Source organism: Pelecanus crispus, chromosome 1, assembly GCF_030463565.1.
Source record: "Pelecanus crispus isolate bPelCri1 chromosome 1, bPelCri1.pri, whole genome shotgun sequence".
In the NCBI taxonomy this organism is placed as follows: domain Eukaryota; kingdom Metazoa; phylum Chordata; class Aves; order Pelecaniformes; family Pelecanidae; genus Pelecanus; species Pelecanus crispus.
In genome coordinates this window covers 223,628,665-223,651,172 of record NC_134643.1, presented here as the reverse complement: position 1 = coordinate 223,651,172, position 22,508 = coordinate 223,628,665, and the positions used below count along the sequence as shown (strand labels likewise).

The 22,508-nt window shown below is 49.8% G+C and overlaps 1 protein-coding gene across 1 annotated transcript in view; it reads left to right on the top strand.

The window, feature by feature from the left end:
* The window catches only part of CAPN5 (calpain 5), a 57,470-nt gene that overhangs the window by 12,242 nt on the left and 22,720 nt on the right, over positions 1 to 22,508 (top strand). Inside the window, exon 2 of the mRNA XM_075718908.1 lies at positions 5,037 to 5,213. Within this exon, the coding sequence (XP_075575023.1) occupies positions 5,052 to 5,213 (162 nt within the window). The 5' untranslated portion in view covers positions 5,037 to 5,051. The remainder of the gene's footprint in view (positions 1 to 5,036; positions 5,214 to 22,508) is intronic.

The following is a 22,508-nucleotide window of genomic DNA, read 5'->3' as shown; positions in this document are numbered from 1 at the left end:
CAACAGAAACACCCAAGGATACTGTAAAAAAATTATGTAAATAGTATTTTTGGAAAGAGCCTGGCTGCTCTGAACACCCTGCTGTTAGGCTGCAGTGTTGTAGGTTGCCCCCATAAGATTGCACCTGGCTGGGGCTTGAGCAACCTCATGCCTGGTTCCTACGTTGTCTTCTCCTTGGCCAATCCTATGCCTTTGCAATGCGATATCAAAGGTGCCTTGTGTTCAGTAAGAGCAGAGCTGGAGAATACAAGCCAGCAGATCTTGTCCTCTAAGGACAGAGTGTTTTGTCTGACCTAGAGGCACACAGCTATACGGTCCACAAGCAAGGAGCCCTTTGCTCCTGGCCAGGGTGCAGCCTTGCGATAGCACAAGTGTGGTGAGCCCATGCCAGCTAGTCATGGTACAGGAGCCTCTGAGCTGGAAGGGAAGGAGAGGAAGCAGCAGTTTGGGGTGGGGGAAGGAAGAGCCTTTCAGCAAGTATTTGTTCCTGGCCAAGGCAAGCACTTTCAATCCTTCTCCCCGTTTCAGTGCTCTGAGCCGTGATCATTACCAGCTGGCAGGAGCGTGAACTCCTGGATGCTGGAGGTGAAAAGGGGGTGTCCACAACACCCCTGAGTCATACCTCAGGCTCCCTCCTCGAATAAAATAGTTTCCTGTTTAACTCCTTTGTGGCTGGTCTGAGGTTGGGCTCAGACCTCTGTTTCCAAAAAATTCAGCTCTGCTAAGAGGGTTGTGAGTTTGGATACCCCTCCCTGCTCACACACAAGCACCTGCACGTGCAAGTGTAGGGTTGTTAATTCAGACCAGGCATGAAAACGCCCAGTTCTTGTGCTCCTGGAGCATCCTAGCTTGGTGCAAGAAGGCAAAGAGTAATTAGGCAGCCCTTGAGCATTTTAATGTGGCAGATCTGAAGTTCAGCCTGCTAAGCATGAAATGCTGCAAATTAGAGGGAGTAATGAATTTTAACACTGCCTTAAGAACATTCCGCCTGCCCCTTCCTTTTAACTATTTTGCAAATTTTTTTTTAATGATCCTGAACAGTATTGCTTCTCATTCTGCTTGGCTTTTCCTTTGCAACTCCAATCCATCTCCACCCTCTCATGTGAGAGCAGCCCCGCAGTGAGGACAGATGGCTGTCAAGGTGACAGTCACCATGGGGTGGGATAGCAGGGCAAGGGGTTGACACTTTAACCACAGGCAACTTTAAGAAACTTTAAGAAAGGCTGGAGCTCCTTGGCTGAGAGGACCACGGTCCTGTTCTCGTAGGGATGGACATTGCCCAGGGTGTCTCGTGGAAGTTGGCATCACAAGGGTCATTGGAAAATGCAGTGCCAAGCTGTCATTGCAGAGCTGCCTGGGGAGGAGCAGTAATTTTATGAATGAGCAGCCAAGTGCCAGCCCTCAGCCACGGGACAGGCTGCGGAATAGCGTCCAGCATCTCCTGTGTCAAACCGATAACTCCTGCCTTAACTCGAGCATGGCTTTTAGAAAGGCACGGGACCTCCCTCCCCTCCTCTCCAGGCTCGTCCTAAATCTTGCTGGTTCTTTCTGCACAGCCTCCTGTGGAAATGTCTTTTCCCATCTGTCAGCCCAGCTCATGCACCAGTCCAAGCAACTCATCTTGCGTCTCAGTTAACAGCAGCATCCTTCTCTCTCAGCCTGTTGTATTCCTGCAGAAGGCAGCTGCCAACCATCCTTTTGCAGCACCGCTGCTTTGCCTGTGTCTCTCTGTAGCAGTGAGTGCTGTCACTGTGGAAGTCCTGCCTGATGGTGACTTGAGAGGAGCTCATTCACTGCCGAGATGTCCCCACGACCTCCCAGGGGATGTCTCTCCTGCCCTTCACCCCCTTCCGCTGCTGGCCATCTAGAGGCTAGCTCATTCCCTGGCCCCCTTAGCAGGGCGGCTGCATGTTTTGACTGCTGGGTGCGTTCCCTGACTGCTCAGTGAGGCTGTCTGCTTTTCTACAAGGAGTAAATCAGGTGTATTATTCAGGTTTTGATATCGCGCCATTTATTTTTAAGGCTTTTCTTGAGGGTAGCTGATGCACTTGGGCCTCTTTGCAGCATCTGGAAGCTGGTCCTGATGCCAAGGAGAAAAATCCCCTGAGCATCGCTATAAGCCCGTTATACCACAGCACCTCAATGCATTACTGAGCTGCCTTCAAAGGCTCCTGTGTGAATTAATACTTTATTAACTGGCCCCACGCAGGCAGATTCCTAGCAGGTCATACAGCGCACCGAAGGCAGAGCTGCTCTCCCTGTCTTTGGCCTGCAAGCTAAGATGTTACAGAATCATAGAATGCTTTGGGTTGGAAGGGACCTTTAAAGGTCATCTAGTCCAACCCCCCTGCAATGAGCAGGGACGTTTTTATAGTTATAAACTATTGTCGTGGTTTAGCCCCAGCCAGCAACTAAGCACCACGCAGCCGCTCGCTCACTCCCCCTACCCCGATGGGATGGGGGAGAGAATCGGAGGAGTAAGAGTGAGAAACGCTCCTGGGTTGAGATAAGAACAGTTTAATAATTGAAATAAAATAAAATAATAATAATAATAATATTATAATAATAGTAATAATAATATGCAAAGCAAGTGATGCACAATGCAATTGCTCACCACCCGCCGACCGATACCCAGACAGTTCCTGAGCAGCGATCGCTGCTCCCCAGCCAACCCCCCCCAGTTTCTATACTGAGCATGATGTCATATGGTATGGAATAGCCCATTGGCCAGTTTGGATCAACTATTCTGGCTGTGCCCCCTCCCAGTTTCTTGTGCACCTGGCAGAGCATGGGAAGCTGAAAAGTCCTTGACTAGCATAAGCAGTACTCAGCAACAACTAAAACATCAGTGTGTTATCAACATTCTTCTCCTACTAAATCCAAAACACAGCACTATGCCAGCTACTAGGAAGAAAATGAACTCTATCCCAGCCGAAACCAGGACAACTATAAAACCTCAAATCCGTAATCCTGGAGGATCATCGCTGAATGCTCGCTGTGTTCTTCCTCCCCATCGGGGACATGGGAGTAGAGAGACATTGGGGTAGGAGGTTTGTTGGCCATCCAGTGCCCACGGTCTCCTCGTGGGAGATGCATCTACCCTGCGCCAGTCCATCCTATGCAGTCCACCCAGGGTGGTGACTTTCCTGCAGTTCAGATCACGTTTAATTAAAGGCCTAACTGCCCCTTTGTGCAGTTATTTGCAGTCACTGTGTCTCAAGGCATGGGGCTGGGACATGCTAGGTGATTTGGAGAAAGGTGGTGGCTGGCACAAAGCGCCCCACAAGCTGCTTTACCAACTGATCCTCAGCAGCAGAGACCTGTGGAGCAGCCAACAAGGGGGTTATTTTGGGTTCACTTAAGCTCTGAGTGATGAGCACTTGTGCTGCTAATCAGGCTGATAAATACCATCAATTAAAGCCTATGCCTTGCTCTTCTGCTTTGCAGAAGTGAAGTGTTTTCATCTCTCCCAGAGGAGAGGAGGCTGGCTGGGCGGGTGATGCTCTTGGAGGATTGCTCTGATCAGCACAGGCATTGGTTTAGCTTTCAAACACCTACTTTCCTTCAGCTAATCCTAGCAATTCATTAACAAGGCATGCGACACCACTCCTAGATTGATGCCCAACTGTAAGTGATCCTATAATCCCTGGAATTTTTGATGTTTACAGATTAGCTGTTTCCAATTAGCCTTTATTACAATTTCCTTGTCCCATCGCATGTGATGATTTTAAGTATCTGTGGAAGTTCACCACAATAAGCATATAGAATCATTTAGGTTGGAAAAGATCATCGAGTCCAACCGTTAACCCCGGTATGGTTTCTGTATGTCTCACTGGGAGTGGTGGTTTAGGCCAGCTTGTTGGATGCATCTGCCCGCTGGACGGGGCACCCTTCGTTTTACTGTGGGTGGTGTTGGAGACTGCAGCTGGGATTATGTGGCACACAAACCACCCTTTCTTTAGGAAACCAGACTAGATGTTTCCAGACTAGGGTCACCAATGGTCAACGGTTTGAACAGGACATCCCATTTTGGGGAGAGAAGGATTGTACATGGCTGTTATAAATAAATACAGAGAAACTTTAGGGAAGGAGCTTTGGCAGAAGGTCTGTGATTTAGTAAAAGGGAATGATGTAGAGCACCCCTTCCCTTGTGCCTGCTGTGGGGCCAAGATGACTTGACCTGCAGGGTGGAGGGATAAGGACCCGACGGAAGTGGTTTGTACGCAGTGACCAAACAGCAGGGGTGACAGAGTGGTGATGGAGAGGTGCTACGCTCTCTCTAGAGGGGACATTTGGGCAACCGTTTCCTGCTGTCTTCTGGATAGCTAAATTCACGTCTCTGCCCTGGAAGCTAGACGCTTGTCAAGACAGAATAATTAATCCAGAAGCACGTGGCGCTCTCCCAGGAGGCCTTTTTTAAATTAAAAACAGATCTGATAAAGTCTACTGAGAAACTGGCGTCTCTGTTGAAGTCATGAAATGTATGTCCGTGATTTGTGGCTGCATGGTGGGGATGCTCTGGGTAGGGGTCAGCCCTCTTAAAATGTTTGCACACCCAGCTCGCAGGGGATGTCTTCTCCTCCTTTGCCTCCAAGGGCTGTGTTTTACCCAAATGAGTTACAAATTCACTCACAGGCAGGACACCAGTTATCATCTCCTACTGTGCCTGTTTTGGTGATGTTTAGCCAGCTCTGGGGGAAATAGGAGTCCCATGTCCAGGGGATCTGCAAGGTGTGCTTGAGCTTTGAAGAGTCATCCATCTCTCCTCGTTTGGATGCAGGATTTTCCCTGTCTGTTTAAATTGGTGATGGAGCATACTTATACCTCCTGGAGTGAGCCAGAGATGCCTCATGGGACTATAAATGTGGGGTCTAGCAATGTAGGACAGCCAGATCTGGGGGAAGGCAGAGGCAGAGACTGGGTCATTGTCTCCAGGCACAAAGTCTTCATCCTGCCATCCAGGTGCTGTGGAGGAGGATTGGGTGTCCCTAGCCAGACCCTGCCCCATCTCACTCCTGCTCTGCCTGTCCTCCCAGGGCCGGTGAGGAAGGATGTTTTCCTCTGTGAAGCCGTACGAAAACCAGCGCTACGCCTCCCTGAAGAAGGAGTGTCAGAGGCGGAAGCAGCTCTTTGAGGACCCACTTTTCCCCGCCAACGACGACTCGCTCTTCTACAAGTCAAGGATCCAGGGCATCCAGTGGAAGCGGCCAAAAGTAAGTGCACCCATCCCCTTGCACCTCAACACTGCTTTACACCATCTCTACTCTCAGGCATCCCTGAAAATGCACAGTGCATCCCCCACCAAGGGTGCCAAGCCCCAGCCGACATCTCCTCTCCCCAGCAGGCTTTATTTGTCCAGGCTCAGCATCATGAGCCTCTGGGATGACAGGGAGACCTGCTGCACCCAGGTCCAGGCTGTTCTGCTCCCAGTGAGGCCCAGGAGCAAAGGAGGCTTCTCTGTGACTCGGTTTCCCCATGCATAAAACTGAGAGATGGTTTGCAGCCAGGTTGGTGATGGGTACTCTTGTTAAGCCTGGTGGGCCCAGCAGGCCAAAGGGTTATCTCTGAATACTCTTGGTGGTCAATCTGGAAAGGGAAAAGAAGATAAGCTTTGGGTAGGTGAGGTGGTTTTGGGGTCTTTGGGAGGTGGGTGGCCTAACCCATCCTTCCTCTCCTGTTCAGAATCAGTGTCATCTGCACATTCTCATCAAAAAAAGCACTCTGCATGTCCTCCACGCTGCTGTGTCTGGCATGGGGGCAGGTCATGGGAGGCTGGGGGTCACATTGCCTGTCCCCAGTGCTGCCTGTCCCCCTTCTGCTATCCTCAGTGCCTGCCCAAAAGCTGCACATCAGAGCCTGAGGGCACTATGTCTTGGGGAATTTGTATGCCCTGGTATGACCATCTGCTTGGGGTTGACCATGAGGCCGCTTCTCTGACTGCCGTGAAATACAAAGCATCCCAGGGAGCAACGATAATTGCGACTGGGGAGAGGCAATATCACAGCATCTAAGACACCCGGGTCTCCTTCCTCGCCTGTGGCGGGGGGAGCAGCCCTTGCTGCCCAGCCTGTGCTGTTTTGCACACAGTTGGGTGGCATTTCAGCGTGACAGGGTCGCCTGAGCTGCCCTTGTCCCCCTCGCCCCTGCCAGCGGCCCAGAAAATCAGATGGCCTTTCGCAAGACAGTGCTGCGTCTGTCTGGCTGAGGGCAGTCTCAGGGAGGGGGGACAAAAAGGCTTTGTGTGGAGGGAGGGACGGAGATGAACTGATTCTTTCTGTGTGGCAGGAGGGGCTGAGCCCCTCGTGGGAGGAGGTCTGACTTCCCTCTGCCCTGCCTTGGGCTCTTCCGTGCTAGTCTGGACGTGGGGTTTGTGCAAGGCTCTGCATGCGTTTTGGCTTATTCCTCTTGTCCACTGGAGTGGAAAGATGCTCTGTGCACAGCTGCCTGCTGAAGACAGGGATCACCATGGTTTGGGCTCGCTGTGGAGGACAACATGAAAACCCCTTGCATGTCCCACATATAGGTGATGCCCAAGACTTTCTAAACAACTTTCTTTGGGACTAAAGTGTAAGGATGTATTTGACACCCGCTTGCTGTTTTGCATTCAGAGACACACATTAATTCAGCCCCACTTCTAATGACAAAGGGTTGGATGCAGTTGTAGAGGGGCAAAGTTTGCTTGTCTTCTGCTGAGCATCTATGTCTCAGAGCTTGCTGCATGGGTCATGAGTGACTGGTTATTCAGACTTTAGCATGCATAGATTTCTCGGTGCTTCTATTTAGGGAGGAGGAAGACTTTCTCTGAATAGGTGACCTGCCTCTTCTCCATCTGCTTTTCTGGCTTTCAGCTCACTTGCAGCCCTTGGTGTTCAGGCATGTAGCATCAACTCTTGCTTAGGAAGACGTAAGATCAGCCAGCAAGGCATCATCCTGTTGCTGCCTTGCTCCAGAGAGCATGAGGTCTTTCTAGGAAAGGTTTCTGGACCTGCTGATCTTCACCTGCGTGGTGGCATGCTCAACTAGGTCCAAGCCCATCCCTGCTGAAGCATGGGGTGAATTCAAGCTCTTTCCAACCAGCCATTCTGCAGTTTGAACAGAGGCTCCTTCTGGGATGGGCTGGCAGTGGGAATGGGTGTTGGAAGTGGGTCCCACACACAAGCAAGTTCCTGTGCGCTTAACTGGAGGTGGAGATGGTCCCTCTTTCGCTGTTTCTGCACCAAATGAAGGGGACCTTGCCAGCAATTTTGTCACCAGAAGGAGTCCGTGCTGAGCAATAGCAGTCTCGATGCCACTGTCTGGTAGGATCATCTGATCAGACCTGCCTAGCTGCCCTGACCACAAAATCACTATAAAAAAAGAATTTGAGCTCACATATGCCCTGGTTACCGCTGAAGTTTCCAGAGGCCTCTTTATCTAAAGGACTTCTCCAGGTTCTTTCCTTTCAGTTGTCCATTTTGGCAAAAGTGACTGAATTTCATGGGGAGAAGAACTGCTTTGTGCCAGCCAGCCAATGCAAAGTGACATTTTTAGTTACTGGACCCAATTCTGCCTGAATTCATACCGGCTCTCTAAGGGAGAAAGTCCAGCAAAAGTCCAGCATCTTCTGCAAGAAAGCAAATGCAGTGCATCTGGCTGTTAGGGATCTGGATACATATCTCCCTACTTTGCTGTCTGCAAGAGAGCTGGGAGAGGGTGTAAGAAACTGCATGAATGCAGTTGTAAAATCCCGTGTTGCTCTGAAACTATTTTACACCCACTGTAGTGGGTCTTGCTGTGTGTCCAGCCTGAGGTCTGCTGCAGAATTAACCATCCTACATCCTAACCATTTCCTACTTCTGTAAACTGCTTGGTCTGGTCTCTGCACGGGAGGTAGTGGCAACGCTTGGAGGTTGTGGAGGAAGAGCTGGAAGCAACTGTTGGAGGTTGCATGAGAGAAACTGGGTAGAGTCTTCACAGAGAAACATCATCAGCTTCTCCAATTTAATGTGGCATTCAATAAGGTCGAAAATGTCCATGAAGTTCAAATCAACTGCTCTGCTTGTGTGGTAATTGCACAGTATGGTTATTAAGCCACACTAAGTCCCTACAGCATCCTCTTTCTATTAACCAGCTAGGCAATCACATTTTATTCCCGTTTAGAAAAAACAGACAGAGTGACACTCCCAGCTTTTGGCAAGTGCAGTTTTGGGGAATTCCTGACCCAGAAATGGAGTCTGCCAGTCCCGGGGACGCTGTCTGCAGGGAGGGGATAGTGTGTACACACCTCTCTTATCTCATGGCCATGGCCATGGTTTGTTTTGGAGAGTTTCAGCTGTAACTGCATGATAAAACGCAAGAGCTCATCATGCCTCAAGCTTTGCTGTGAGAGCAGAGTGGGTGGAGAGTGGAAATAAAAGGCATCAGCTATTAAAAACAACTGTTTGCTTTCTGAGAAAGGGTGTTGCTTATGATCTATGCAGAGAAGTGATACGTAGGAGCTAACTTTTTCAGGCAAAGCACTTGCATGCGAAAAGTAACTGTGGTGAACTCACTGGGGTAGTGGGAGTGAGCGTTGGCAGAGGCAGGATCTCATTCCCACAGATTGACATGGCACTGGTACAGATCTAAACAGCCCATCCCTCACACAGGCATCTCTTCCTTCCCGACAAAGACCTTCCCTCATCCTTTCTGCTCTTCCACATGCTCCCAAAGCCTGAGGTTGTTTTGGGAGGGGAAAAAAAAAAAAAAAGCAGCAATCTCTGCAGTGCTCTCCCTCTTGCTTGAGGTTTTTCTGGGCAGGGGGTGGGAAAGGGGAGGCTGAAGGGCTTTGCTGGAACAGCTCATGAATAACCCTTCCCAGGTCAGGCTGTTTTGCTTCAACTTCCTCCTGCATCTGGCGTTGCAGCTTTTCCTGGAACGGGCTCAGCCTTATTCTTTCCAGCGGGGTGTCCTCCCTCCCTCCCTCCCTTCCTCCCTGCTTTCCCCTGGCCTCGAGCCCTGCTCTGGATGCCAGATCTTTGCAGAGGGAGCAGCTGTTTGAGCCCTCTAATCAGACTTTGGCTTCCGTGGTTGTTTGCTGGACGTCTTCGTGATGCAGCACGGCGAAGCCAGAAAGCTAATTGCTCGAGTGTATCGGAGGGAGGGAAGCCATAGCATCAGCCTGAGCTGGGAAGGGGGTCCTGAAGAGCACTGGTTTAGTACATCCACTGAAAAATGAGACTGGCTGCTCATTGCTGAGCCAAAGCAGATTTGGGAGCTGGCTAGGGCAGCACCAGCGGCTCTTTCTGGCAGCAGCACTTGGCTATTGCATTAGAAATGAAACCTAGTTTTTTGGACTAAGCCCAAATCCCAGTACCTTGCTTGAAAACCCTTTCCCTTGCACTCTGCCTGCTACCTTATGAAGGAGAAGGAGATCTCTGATTTCAGGCAAGTAGTACCGCCCGTAGCGGAAGTTTTCAGAGAAGGACAACAAGGCTGGTGAAGGGTCTGGAGCACAGGCCTTATGAGGAGCGGCTGAGGGAACTGGGGTTGTTTAGTCTGGAGAAGAGGAGGCTGAGGGGAGACCTTATCACTCTCTACAACTGCCTGAAAGGAGGTTGTAGGGAGGTGGGTGTTGGTCTCTTCTCCCAAGTAGTTAGCGATAGGATAAGAGGAAATAGGCTCAAGCTGCACCGGGGAAGGTTTAGATTGGATATTAGGAAAAATTTCTTTACGGAAAGGGTAGTCAAGCATTGGACCAGGCTGCCCAGAGAGGTGGTGGAGTCCCCATCCCTGGAAGCGTTCAAAAAACGGGTAGACATGGCACTTTGGGACATGGTTTAGTGGACATGGTGGTGTTGGGTTGATGGTTGGACTGATGATCTTAGAGGTCCTTCCCAACCGTAATGATTCCTAGCTTTACTTTCATTATAAATGATCCAGCCGCCAAGGCAGGAAACATGAAATTGCTACTCTCCCCTTAATTGGTTTAGTGGTGGACTTGGTAGTGTTAGGTTAATGGTTGGACTGGATGATCTTAAAGGTCTTTTCCAACCTAAACGATTCTATGATTCTATTCTATTCTATGATTTTAGCCTGATCCTCAAGCTCTGGGTTTTGCCCTCCCCATTTGAGACAGGAATGCTGGCAGTGCAGCATGGGAGCAGGAGTTTTAGTCTGTGCATTGGTGAGCTGGTCTGGGCTTTTGGGAGCTAGGTAAATGGGGAAGGGTGGTACTGAGGAGAAGGGAAGGGGATGGATGAGCGCAGGCTAGGAGGCAGAAATAAGGGGGGATCTGGGGCACCCAGCTGTTGATGGTCTGTTGATCCCTGGGAAAAAAAACAGTGATGGCCCAGGGTAGAAGATGCTCATCCACCCCGTGGGAAAACAGTTCATCTCCTCTAATCATCACTGTCCCAAACTCTCTTCTTGGGTACAGACCACTTCCAGTGATGCCATGGGATTGGTACAGGGTTAAGTTAGGGTTATTAGTACCCCTGGGCCTTAACAAGGGCTTGCTTTCTCTCTGCAGCAAGGAGGGCCACATGGTTCAGGTTCAGTCCACCAAGCCATGACCTGCTCCTGAGACTGGTCACCAGCCAGGACAAATTTGGGGAGGACTGTGCTCCTGCAGGAAGCAAATGAAGCCTGGGTGGGAGGCTTAGACCATGCACAGATGTGATGTTAAACCACATGAACTGCACGCTCTGGTCCTTCAGCTCTTCCCAGGGAGCAAGGCTGAGCCTGGAAAAGGTTTTTTCCTCCCTGTCCTAGGAGGCAGACCGGGCTGCTGGGTGCCGAGTGTTTCCCTGTCCACAGCAGTGTCACAGGACCTTGCAGAAGCACCTCATGGTTTTCCCTAAGATACAGAGTGGTTGGGACAAGAGATCCCAAAGATGCTTGGAGGGGACCAGGTGGCAACTCAGTGCTGAGCTACACCAAAGGTGGGGTAGTGAGAAGCTGTGATGAAGCACAAGGGTTTCCAAGCAGGCTGTTGTCACAGTGACTGGGTGGCTCAAGGTGACATGCAGAGATGGTTGAACCTGAGCTGCACCTCTGCACTGTGAGTTCAAGCCTGGCTGGTTGCAACCACCAGAGAAACTCTCTTGGATGAAGTCTACACCCTCGCGTCTTCAGGGGAAGAGTTTTGCCCTTCAACCCTGTTTCTCAATATTTTTATATCTCCTCAGCGTATGTCTGCAAGCACTGAGTTATCTCTGCAGGAATTGTCAAGGGAGGTTGTCACTGATTAAACAGCACAAAGGTAGATTCTTGCTAAATGGCAGTAATATTTTAGCAGGATGCAGAGGTGTCATGGTTTAACCCCAGCTGGCAACGAAGCCCCACACAGCCGCCTGCTCACTCCCCCCACAGTGGGGAGAATTGGAAGGTTAAAAGTGAGAAAACTCCTGGGTTGAGATAAAGACAGTTTAATAGGTAAAGCAAAAGCTGCGCATGCAAGCAAAGCAAACAAGGAATTAATTCATTACTTCCCATGGGCAGGCGGGTGCTCAGCCATCTCCAGGAAAGCAGGGCTCCATCATGCATAATGGTTACTTGGGAATACAAATGCCATCGCTCCGAACATCCCCCCCTTTCCTCCTTCTTCTCCCAGTTCTATATTGCTGAGCATGATGCCATATGGTATGGAATATCCCTTTGGTCAGTTGGGGTCAGCTGTCCCAGCTGTGTCCCCTCCCAGCTTCTTGTGCACCCCCAGCCTGCTCGCTGGTGGGGTGGGGTGAGGAGCAGAAAAGGCCTTGACTCTGTGTAAGCACTGCTCAGCAATAACAAAAACATCCCTGTGTTATCAACACTGTTTCCAGCACAAATGCAAAACATAGCCCCATACTAGCTACTCTGAAGACAATTAAGTCTATCCCAGCCAAAACCAGCACAAGAGGCAATGTCATTTGGAGGGAAAAGTCTGAGTGTCAGAGTAGGAGACAGAGAGGCCAAGTGTTCTGGGAAGGGTTGCGGGAAGCAGGAGGTCTTAGAGCAGTAGGGCCATGGCATTTTCAGCCCTGCTGTGGCACTGGGGAGAGATGCTGTCATTCACAGCCCTGCTTTTTTTTTTTTCCCCCCAGCCAGACAAGAGGAATCTTGTTTTAGAAACTGAGAAAATACCATTTTTCAGTAGCCACTTCCCTGTCGGCCTGACATATATCTAGCCTGACTTGTGTATAGGGGTTTTGTCAATTATACCCATTGCCTCCTGAATTCGATGCTATTGTGTTTGGAGGATGAGATGTTGCAGGATGGGAGAATATCTTTCAGATCCCTTTTTTCTTGCATTATAAAGCACTTAGCTCCTTTCGCTTGCTGAGTGAGGGTTATACAATCAATCCCTGCGGGGTTTTCCTGGAAGGGGAAAGGAGTCAATGAACTAATTCACTAAAAGCAGGAACGGCACTTGCCTGCCCACAAGTTTCTGCATTAAAAAGTCTTTTTTCCCAGTGTATAACACAGGCTGGGAAGCTGGCAAAAACACAAGGGTGAAGATAATGGGGAAGACAGAGGTTAATTTCTTGCAGTTCTTTGCTCTGAGGGCTCACCCGAAGCAGGCGCACGGAGGCAATTAAAATGGTAGTGGTCATTGGGAGCAATAACCTTCTGGTGCCCCACCTGGACCTTCTTCTGCCAGAAATACAACCTCTCGTACCTGTGCTCCAGGGATGTCTTTGCTCAGCTTTTTGCAGCTTTTTGGCCTGTCTCACTCAGTTTTGGTCCTGCCTGAAGGATGCTTGCGGTTAGCATTGATGCTGTGGCTCCTCTGTGCTGCTGGATGGACTGAGGGACCATCTCCTCCTCCTCTGTCATCTGTCTGCAATCCATCACAGGAGTCGGAGTCCTTCCAGACCTTTGCATTTCTCAGCTTAGGAATTTATGAGCCACTTGCCTGTTAATTTATCTGCCATTTTCAGTAAAGCCTGGAGCTGATTGCCAGTCTGGTCGCTCCTTGCCAGGAAAGGATTTGGTCACCATTTAATGCAATCTCTGAATTGACCTTGTTTTTACATTTTTAAGCCATTCACAGGCTTTGCCCCCCTCCCTTCCCCTCAAGGATGGAGAAGATAATTTTTGTTATTATTTATGCTTATTTTAAAAGGTCTCTTCTCTCATCAAACGTGATGCTGATCCTAACTGCGTTGCAGCAGATCTTGCTGGATCCTCCCAGGGCCACAGCCCCATCGTGCCAGGCAAACATGCTCTTCCCCTTTCCCCAGTGAGGATAGGGGGTGATAAGCTGCCCGGCACGAGTATGGCTCACTGCAGCCTTTGATAAGAAATTAGCCAGCCAGTCTGCTCTGTCCTTGGCATCAGAAGGACACAGCCTTAAATGCAAAAGCAACAGTAAAATCAGTGGATTGGATTCATTGCCTGGTTCTTAATGCAACTGCGCATCAGTGTCTAGAAATTATTGTATTAGTAATGGGGAAGAGCATAATGGTAGCAGAGGGTATCGCAGAAAGGAGCCCTGGGTATCCTCTGCCCTCTCTGAGCTCCATGGGAGGGAATGGTGCAAATCCTCCCGGATTTGGGTCTGGGATACCAGAGGGGCACATTCAGGCTGCGGAGCAGGCACAGAGCTAGTTATGCCCTGGCTTTTAATCTTGGTGCAAGCTGGGAGGTGCTGCGCTGCTGGTGATCTCTAATTTTTGAGCCCTCAGAGAGAATGAGATTTTGGGGTGATTTGCCTGTGTTAAGGGCAGGCTCAGTCCTGCTGGAACAAGTGCCTTTCACCGAAACTTTTGCAAAGTTCCCTTGCAAAGACTTGATCAGGCAAGGTGCTGCCTCTTGCAGAAGGAAAATAAAACATGAGGCGTGGTAAAACCGAGGGCTGACTCCGGCTGCTGCAAGAAGTGGTTAAAGAAAGAAACAAATAGGAGGAAGTGTTGGTGGGAGGATGACAGCCAGAGCCACGCTGGCCCTGCGGTTGAAGCAGAGAAGGAGCCGTTTCCTTGGTCTGGTGGATTTGAAGCCAGAGGGAACCGTTGTTGATGCTTCGGCTGATTTGTGCATAACGAGAGGTCACAGCACTTCCTTGAATTAACTCCCTGTTGAATTAAATTTGACCTGCTTCCTCTAAGCACCATGCAGTTTTATTTTTCCAGGAAAGGAAAATCCACTGCAGCTCTGAATCACTTGCTTTAAAGACCAGTCCCCGCCTCAGGATGTGCTTTTTTTTTTTTTTCTGGTGTGAATTGGCTTAGCTTCAGAGTATACCCCTTGGATCTTGTGTGCACACTCGCTTGCTTCTGCATTTCGGTTCTCTTTAAATATATGATAACCATGTAATGCATATGTGACCGGGGCAGAGGGATACCTACACCTGTAAAGAAGCAGGTACAAACCCTCCATCATCTCGCCTTCTTGCCTCGCTCACCAGGGCCTGGACTCCTGTCCAGTCCAGGAGCATCGATGAGTTGACCGGGAATGAGTAAATGCAGCTAGCGTCTGTCTTTGTAAAAACCCCAGGGCAAGGGCTTGTCCTTTCCTTGCTGCCAAACTGCTGATGCCGTCTGAATTATTTGTAGGGAGCATTAAATTCTCCAAGTCATCCCTTTTTAAAATAAAACCCCAACACAATTCGACAGTAAGTAGAATGGCACCATTTCTCCTCTGATGTATACAATTTAACACAGAGACTGTGCAAGTACTGCCCCAAAGCTCTGCAAAGATTAAAAACCTGTTTATGAAGCAGACTGAGGGGTGTAGTGCAGGGAAGAGTGCTAGGGTGGGATTTTTGTCCTAAGCGAAGGCACTTAGCCCAATGCAGTCATTTAAACCCGTGTGTGCTGAAACACTGCGCAATGGGGGGATGAATTTCTTTGGGATGTTTTCTGTTTGACCATCCTGCCCACGCTCATGACCATCTGTCCCCTGCACGCTGTCTCACTGCCACATATGGTTGCAGGGACCCGGTGCTCAGCTCCCTGCTATGTCCCAGGCAACCCTATGGACAAACCAGTCTTGAACTGGGGCACTCAGGAGTGGAGGAGAATGAAAAGCATCCTTGAGAAAGGACAAAGGCTTTAGGTGTTGGCAGTGCCCTGGAGCAGAGCAGAGGTGCTCCATAGTTGAGCTCGCCAGGACCAAGCCTGCACAGCGGGGTGAGAACCTGTGTGATCTGTTGGCCCCTTCACATCCTCATCTGGATGCTCATCTCTATGAAAACCCATGAACAGGTCCCTTTTAGACTGTCCTTTGGCAGAGAAAGTGCAACCAAAAGCAGCGCCCCAGGGTGATGCTCTCATGGGAGTTTGCTAGATGCTCTGGCTTCACCCCCTGTTTTGCCCTCGCTTCTCAGGCTCCCTAAATGAGATCAGTGCTTCAGCCACTGTTCCCAGTCCCTGTGGGGCAGGGGCAAGCTGGCATCACTTCCCCACCCCTTGGGGCTGGTGGTGTCTTGCTCAGATCTCACAAGAAGGAACCAGGTCAGCAAGGGTGAGCTGAAGCGTCTGTCCCCTTCGGGTGATAGCTGGGGCCAGCAGGAGCTGTGTTGACCAACAAGGCAAGAGATTGCAGCTTGGGAGGGGTGACCTCACGTAGACATGAAACAAAGCATCCCACATCTTTGTATTTCTGGAGCTTGGGGCAGAAAGCACTGCTCAGTGATGCATTCCTCCCTCCAAGAAGGAAAAGGGTGGGCAAACCATCTTAATGGAGAGTGATCATGATGGTTCGAGCTTGACTGTGGTCTGACACAAATACCACTGATAGAGTTATGTAAGAATTAGTGATGGAAAACATAAACAAAGTGCTTAATAACTGGAGAAACTGGCTGAAAGTCTAACCATACGCATGTTTAGCTTGTATACAGCCCATGTAAACCATGTAGTGAGTCTGTGTGAAGACCCTGTTCTACCTACTGCTGGGAGAGCTTGTGCGTGTTCCTGTCTTGGAGCTGCTGCTGCTGCACCTGCATTATTGTGTCTCTCAACAAACTGGCAGCAAACCGAGCATGAGTTGAAGGCTTCAAAGTCTCGTCTGGAAATCCTGCGTACTGCCTGTGTTACTGGGAAAATCGAGCAGATCAGGAGGAATCACCATAGGGAAAAGTGATGTTACCAAGGAGAGATGAAGCTTGCTTGAGTTTGACGTCTCTGTGAACTCCTGCAGTTTCGTTACTCGAGCCCATGGCCTCATGGGAAGATCCCTGCTGGTTGTTATATACAGGCTTCATCCTTTTTGGTGAACACCGCCCTTGGAGGTGCCAGCCAGTGCCAGCTAATGCTGGGTGCTTACGGCCAACCACGCTGCCAAGTTCCTCTCCACTTCCTTCTCAACAGTGGCAGGAGCTCAGCCTTTTCCTGGTGGCTGAATATTGAATCATTTTCTATAAATAATGCCCCTTTTTGTCCTTTCTCCCAGCTAACAGAAGCTCGTGAGTCTACATTTCTAGAGGGTGGTTTTCTCATAAGGCGGGCTTCTCTGTTTATAAAGCTACACCCAGGATATGAATTACCAGAATAGGTGTGGGCTGGAAGTCTTTTGTTTAAATAGCTTAAACTCATGATAATGTCTTCATCGTCATTGCATAGTCAGGGATTAATTTGGATTGTGGTGGGGTCAAGTCCTGGTCTTGGATCAAGGTGCCGCTGTGTTATAAATATGACACAATTACAAACCAAAGGGCAGTTCCTCACCCTGGGACAGTAGGGCTCAAGGGGGTGTGGGAGGTATCCCTGTGGAAAAGTAGCGAGGAGGTTTTGATCTGAGATATGCACAGTGGAGGGTGGAGGTAATTCTCCTTTGCAGCTTCAGGTTCTTTCTTTTCCCATCAATAACTTGGCTCTTAGGAAAATTAAAAAAAAAAAAAACCTGAACTAAACAAAAAGCCTGCATGATTTAGATTCCTAAATCCTGTTTTAGAAGATTGGCTTTTGGTGAGACATAGGAATTGGGATTCAGGCAGGGCAGTGCTCAGCAGGCACGAGTGCCAAACCTGAATTATGTCGCTTGGAGGCAGAAACAGTGCAGCCGAACTCGTGGCCACACCAGTTCGCTCCAGGATTTCACAATAGGTCTGTGATGAGTGGGTGGTGTTGGACCATTCCTCCTGAAATACTGTGATTTCTCACAGCAGGGCTTACTTGAATAGGTTCCTCCCTTCCCACTAACACATCCCCACTACCATGTCCTCCAGAGTGGGGAGTGATGGCTCAAAAGTGGTGCAAGCTGTGGACATCCTCATGGCTTATGCCTGTGGTTCACAGTCCCTCACTTGTACCAGCGTGACTGTGAGCCTCCCCAGGAACCAGTTTGGGGCTTGATGCAGACAGTTTCTAGCCAAAGCAGTTCCACTGGTTGAGGTTAGACCCCACAACTGGAAGTGCTGGCACAACTGAGGGAGCAGTGTGCCATGGTGAGAGGATGGGCTTTGGAGGGTGGGTGTATTTTAAACCCATGATGCTGCCAAACCAAGGTTGTTCCTCACCCTCCAAGTCCTTAGCACCGTCCCAAAGGAGCTTGGTCAGGGGAGATCCATAGGAGAGCTCAAGGCTGGGATATGATAGAGGACGGGGGGCACTTGGGAGAAGGTGGCCAGCAGCACTGTGGTGAATCAGAGGAGTATATCTGTCATAGGGTGTTGAAGTTAAAACAGCCGTGGGAGCTTATTTTTGTTGTCTTCCTCCACCTCTCTGGTGTAGCGCCCTATAGGCCATGCCTATACGTGCTAAGATTTAAGGGAAGGAGATCCAGGTGGAGCCATCCCTGAGAGCTGCTGCATTTGCTCAGTATCCTCTCCTTCACTCCTCAAGACTGTAGTTGTGTGCACTCATAAGGGTCAGGCTGGCTCAGGGGATGCAGCATGAAAAGGAGCCAGGTGACATCGTTTCCATAAAGGAACGATGCCTCATGCAGTGACTGGACTGCGCTGGGACTTGAAATGAAGAGGGACCACTTCTGCCTGTGGATGGGGTAACCTGGGGCGTGTCATCTCACTGCTCTGACCATCCCACCCCCCAGTTTGTCAGCGAGGCGTGTGAAGACTTTCCTGCTTCGGCACTGAGACCTGCAGATCTCAGGGCTGTCGGGATCCAGGCAGTATTTTTCATTAGCGGCTCTGCAACCAGACGCATCAAAACAACTCACTGCGGGAGAGGCTATCTGTCTGGGGACGGCTGTGTCTGGATGCATGAGGATGCTAAAAGCCAGGCTGTGGTGGCCTCTGCATCAATCTTGGCTGGCTAGAGTCCGAAGAAGTCCTGGGATGAGTAACGGTGAGGCTTTCCAAGAGTGCATCCCTCCAGAACACGGGCGGGAGGAATGGGAACAGCGGGTCAGAGGTCTCTGCACTTGTTCCAGTCTCCTTCCGATCCTTCTCCTGCTCCATTGGCTCCTGGGAAGGTGCAGTGCTCTCACAGCATGTTGAGTCTCTCCACATCTCATTGCTTTAAGAGAGACCTCTTTGGTGCCTTTGTGCTTTGGATACCTGGAAGATAAAACCGCAGAGGGACCTGTCGAGGCTGCTAAGCCTGCAAATTGACCTTTAGATCTTGTTTGCCACCATCCCCACTCTTTCTGGTGCCAAAACAAATAGCATGAGGCAGTGCTGAGGTACACAAGCAGAGTCATGCGGTTGGTGGGGAGTGTATTTTTTTTGATGCCTCCTTTTACAAGCAAGTCCTGTTGGCTGTGGGTGGAGTGTGCGACGCCCTTTGGATGGCGTGGGAGCTGATAACAGATGCAAATGTGTATACATTGAGATACTCTGGGTGAATTAGCATTAGGGATGCCTGATGGAGGCAATACAAACCCCCACAGATGGTTTTATAGGGTGTAGGTATTACCAACCAAACCTACCCTTTGATGTGTGTGAAGCTAAGCCACTGAGGATATAATTTTTAGTAGGCCCTGTAGCGATAGGACAAGGGGTAATGGTTTTAAACTAAAAGAGGGGAGATTCAGACTGGATAGAAGGAAGACATTTTTTATGCTGAGGGTGGTGAGGCACTGGCACAGGTTGCCCAGAGAGGTGGGAGATGCCCCATCCCTGGAAACATTCAAGATCAGGTTGGACGGGGCTCTGAGCAACCTGATCTAGTGGAAGATGTCCCTGCTTATGGCAGGGGAGTTGGACTAGATAACCATTAAAGGTCCCTTCCAACTCAAACCATTCTATGATTCTATGATAATCCCTCTGAAAACACGGACACCTGGTTTTCTAAGCTCACCCTATTTCCCTTCTCTGTGTCACTCTGGTGCAAATTTTTTAATTGCCCCTTTTGCAAAATCACATCCCAATGCAGGTACCTGCAGCGAGGCAGCACAGGGACTTTTGTGTCAGCTGTGTCTTTGCTGTGCTTGGATGCCTCTTGCTCTCTTGGCTGTGTGAGTGACGTTTAAGACACAGGATCCTTTTGGTTCCCCATTGCCTGGGAGGGGGGAAGCACTGCCACCCTAATTATTGTAGGGTGATTATTTTGCTGATTTTGCAAGTCTGAGTGAAAGCATTGTTCCTGAAACGGCCAGGCTCTGCAATGCAATTAGACTAGTCTGTTCCTTGCAAAATCCTGTTAGCAAAAAATGGTCCTGGCATGCAGCAGATGTTGTATCTCACATGGTTATTTTCTCCCCTTAGCTTTTTCCCTCCCCACAGCTGGCTTGACACGATCCAGATCCCCAGTGAATCTAAAGCACAGAAATCTGCACTGGGAAACATTTGTGATAAGACAGTCATCAATTATAAAGCAAATTAGAGGGCAATTTGCTCATTACTACCCTGTGTGGAATTGGACTAGCTGGAGAAGATGAGGGTGATGTTTTCTGGTTTAAATGCATTTGGAAGGAAATTGTGTGTGTTGGGTGGGGAGAGTACCAAAGGGGAGAGCAGAGGAAAAGCTCACATGCTTCCAGGTGGGAAGCAAAATTACACCATCAAGTGCAAGATAATTGCACTGATTGGGTCTTTTTTTCCTTAATGGACTTCAATAACCCAAAGCCTGAGGGAGCAAACTGGCCTGTTCTGGGCTCCCATAAGCCAGACCTGGTACCTCTGCAATCAGCCTCTGATCGACAGGGACCTCAAAGTCCTCTCCCAGCCCTGGCTCTGATTTCCACCTCTGTCCCACATTCCTTACAGGAGGAAGGATGTGGGAAGGAGTATATGAATCACCAGAACTTTGAATCACTAGTTTGGCCCTCCCTGTGTTATCAGACTATATCTTTCCATAGGACCATTGGCACAGGCTTTCTCTAAGCTGTATTTTGTAGCCTGGAGCTCAGCGGCCATTTCAGCAGCCACTTTTAGGCAGGGCAAATCAGCTCTTATGGTGCTTAGGATCCTTGGGATACTCCAAGACAGGTTCTCCTTGGGGGTGAAGAGGCATGGATGGCTGTCTTGGCCAAGGTGGAGTCAAGAGCAACACATTGAAGCCATAGCTTCCCTGCAGCCATAGCTTTTGGCTGTCACACCCTACTCCTTGCTGTTCACCATCTGTGTCCAGACTAGGAGCAGCTACTACCCAGGAGCTGGCTGTGATGAGATGAAGGACAGGATGGACTCACTGTTTGCTGAAGCCTCGGTTGCCACGGGGCAGTCTGAGCTGGTTCTGTGGTGGCTGATGCCTGAACCCAGAAGGCCCCCAGGGTGTGTGTGGGTGTGCGCATTTGTGTGCTGCCCTCTTCCCTTGGGGTCGTGGTGCTGGGAGGGTGACGTGGTGTTTGTTTTTTTGGAGAAGCGCCCGCCTGGGTAAATGTTATATTGCTCACCTGGTTTCTGTCTGCTGCACGGGAGGGAGGGGAGGAAACCAAGGTGATGACCTTCTATGATCAGAGCATCTCTGCTTCTCTCCTCCCCTTGCACATACAAACCCCAAGCCCTGTAATTCAGTCTGGCTGCAGAACAAGCTCTTTATCTCTTTCAGCTCTGTCCACAGGAAAAGGAAAACTAAGTTCAATGCTTTTCTTGGCTCTTTTTGACCTAGTTCCCACTGGTCTGTAGTTCATCACCCACCTCTGCATGTGAGCATGGTGCTTCATGGCTCTGAGTGTGCTTTGCACCCTGAAGGTGCTGCATCATGCACTGGGGCCCCACTGTGCTCCGTGCAATCCTGGGGACATTGCAGCCTTGCAGTGCCTTGGTCCCTTGCTCCCATCTCAGTACAGGCAGAGCACCCAGGGAATGTCATCCCTGCAGATTGAAGGCCACACAGTCTAGACCAGGGCCAAAACATGTGAGTGGGAGCTCAGCAGCTTCAGTGGGGACTGAAGAATCCAAGTAATTTAATATTGGGAAGCTCCAGTCTAAGGGATTTGGGAAACCTTCTCAGGAGGTTTTGCTGGGGAGACGGACCCACAGATGAGTCTTACCTGATGGGATCAGCTCCGCTGTGTTAGAGCAAGGAGGCAATGCTGCCTTCCCCTGTGTGAGTGCAGCAAAGGGCCATGGGGATCATTAAGGGACTGGAGCATCTGACATGAGGAGAGGCTGAGAGAGCTGGGACTCTTCAGTCTGGAGAAGAGAAGGTTCAGGGGGATCTTGACAATGTGCATAAATACCTGATGGCAGGGAATGAAGAAGACAGAGCTAGACTTCTCAGTGGTGCCCAGTGACAGGACAAGAGACAGCGAGCACAAATTGAAAACCAGGAAATTCTAAATAGAATTTTAAATAAACTCTAAATAGAGTTTTAAATAAATGTGAGAAAAGACTTTTCTACTGTGAGGGTGGTCCAAACACTGGCACAGGTTGCCCAGAGAGGTTGTGGAGTCTCCATCCGTGGAGATATTCAAAATCTGACTGAAAATGGTCCTGGGCCACCTGCTCTAGCTGACCCTGCTTTGGGTAGGTGGGATGGCCTGGGTGATCTCCAGATGTTCCTTCTGACAACGTTGATTTGGTGATTCTGTGCTTAGGGTCACTAGGAGTGCACTGGGACCAAGCTCAGTCCTAGAGCTTGAGGGTGCTGCATGGTAATTCTGCAGGGAATCATGGCAGCCCCTCTCTGCCCTTCAGGGTGGACTCCTGGGAAGACTCACTGAGCACTTTGGGATTTGCACAAGTTTTGTGCAGAGCTGACATGGTGTTTCTTTCCAGCCAGGGCTATATATCATGCTGGGTTGATCCTTGTGCAAAGCATCACTCCTTCTCCAAGGCCTGATGCATCTCCAGGCATCAGGCATGCAAGTTCCTGGGTCAAGGGAGAGGCTGTCAGCCCCTGCCACAGCAGAGAATTGTAGCATTTAGCAACCTTCGTGCTCCTAGGAAACTTCCAATTCAGCTGCAAACTGCCATGGGGTTTTGCACATAATGAGGGAAGGAGGTTAAAAAGTCCACGGGCTGCTAAATTGTAGAGCAAGTGTGTGCTTTCAGCCACAACCACACTGGACCAAAAGTACCTTGAAACGCCACATCCAAGCGTGCACCTGAATGGGAAACGCCTACTGCAGCATCTGAAGAGCTGCCTGAATGAATCCTTCAAGAACGATATGCCCCTAGGGACCCGTCTGCATTAGTGGGAAGAGAAGCTGAGTCAAATGAGAATTGTGTTTTGCAGAGCGAGCCTGCCCTGGCATGAGCGTTTCCAGCCGTGGCACCTTCG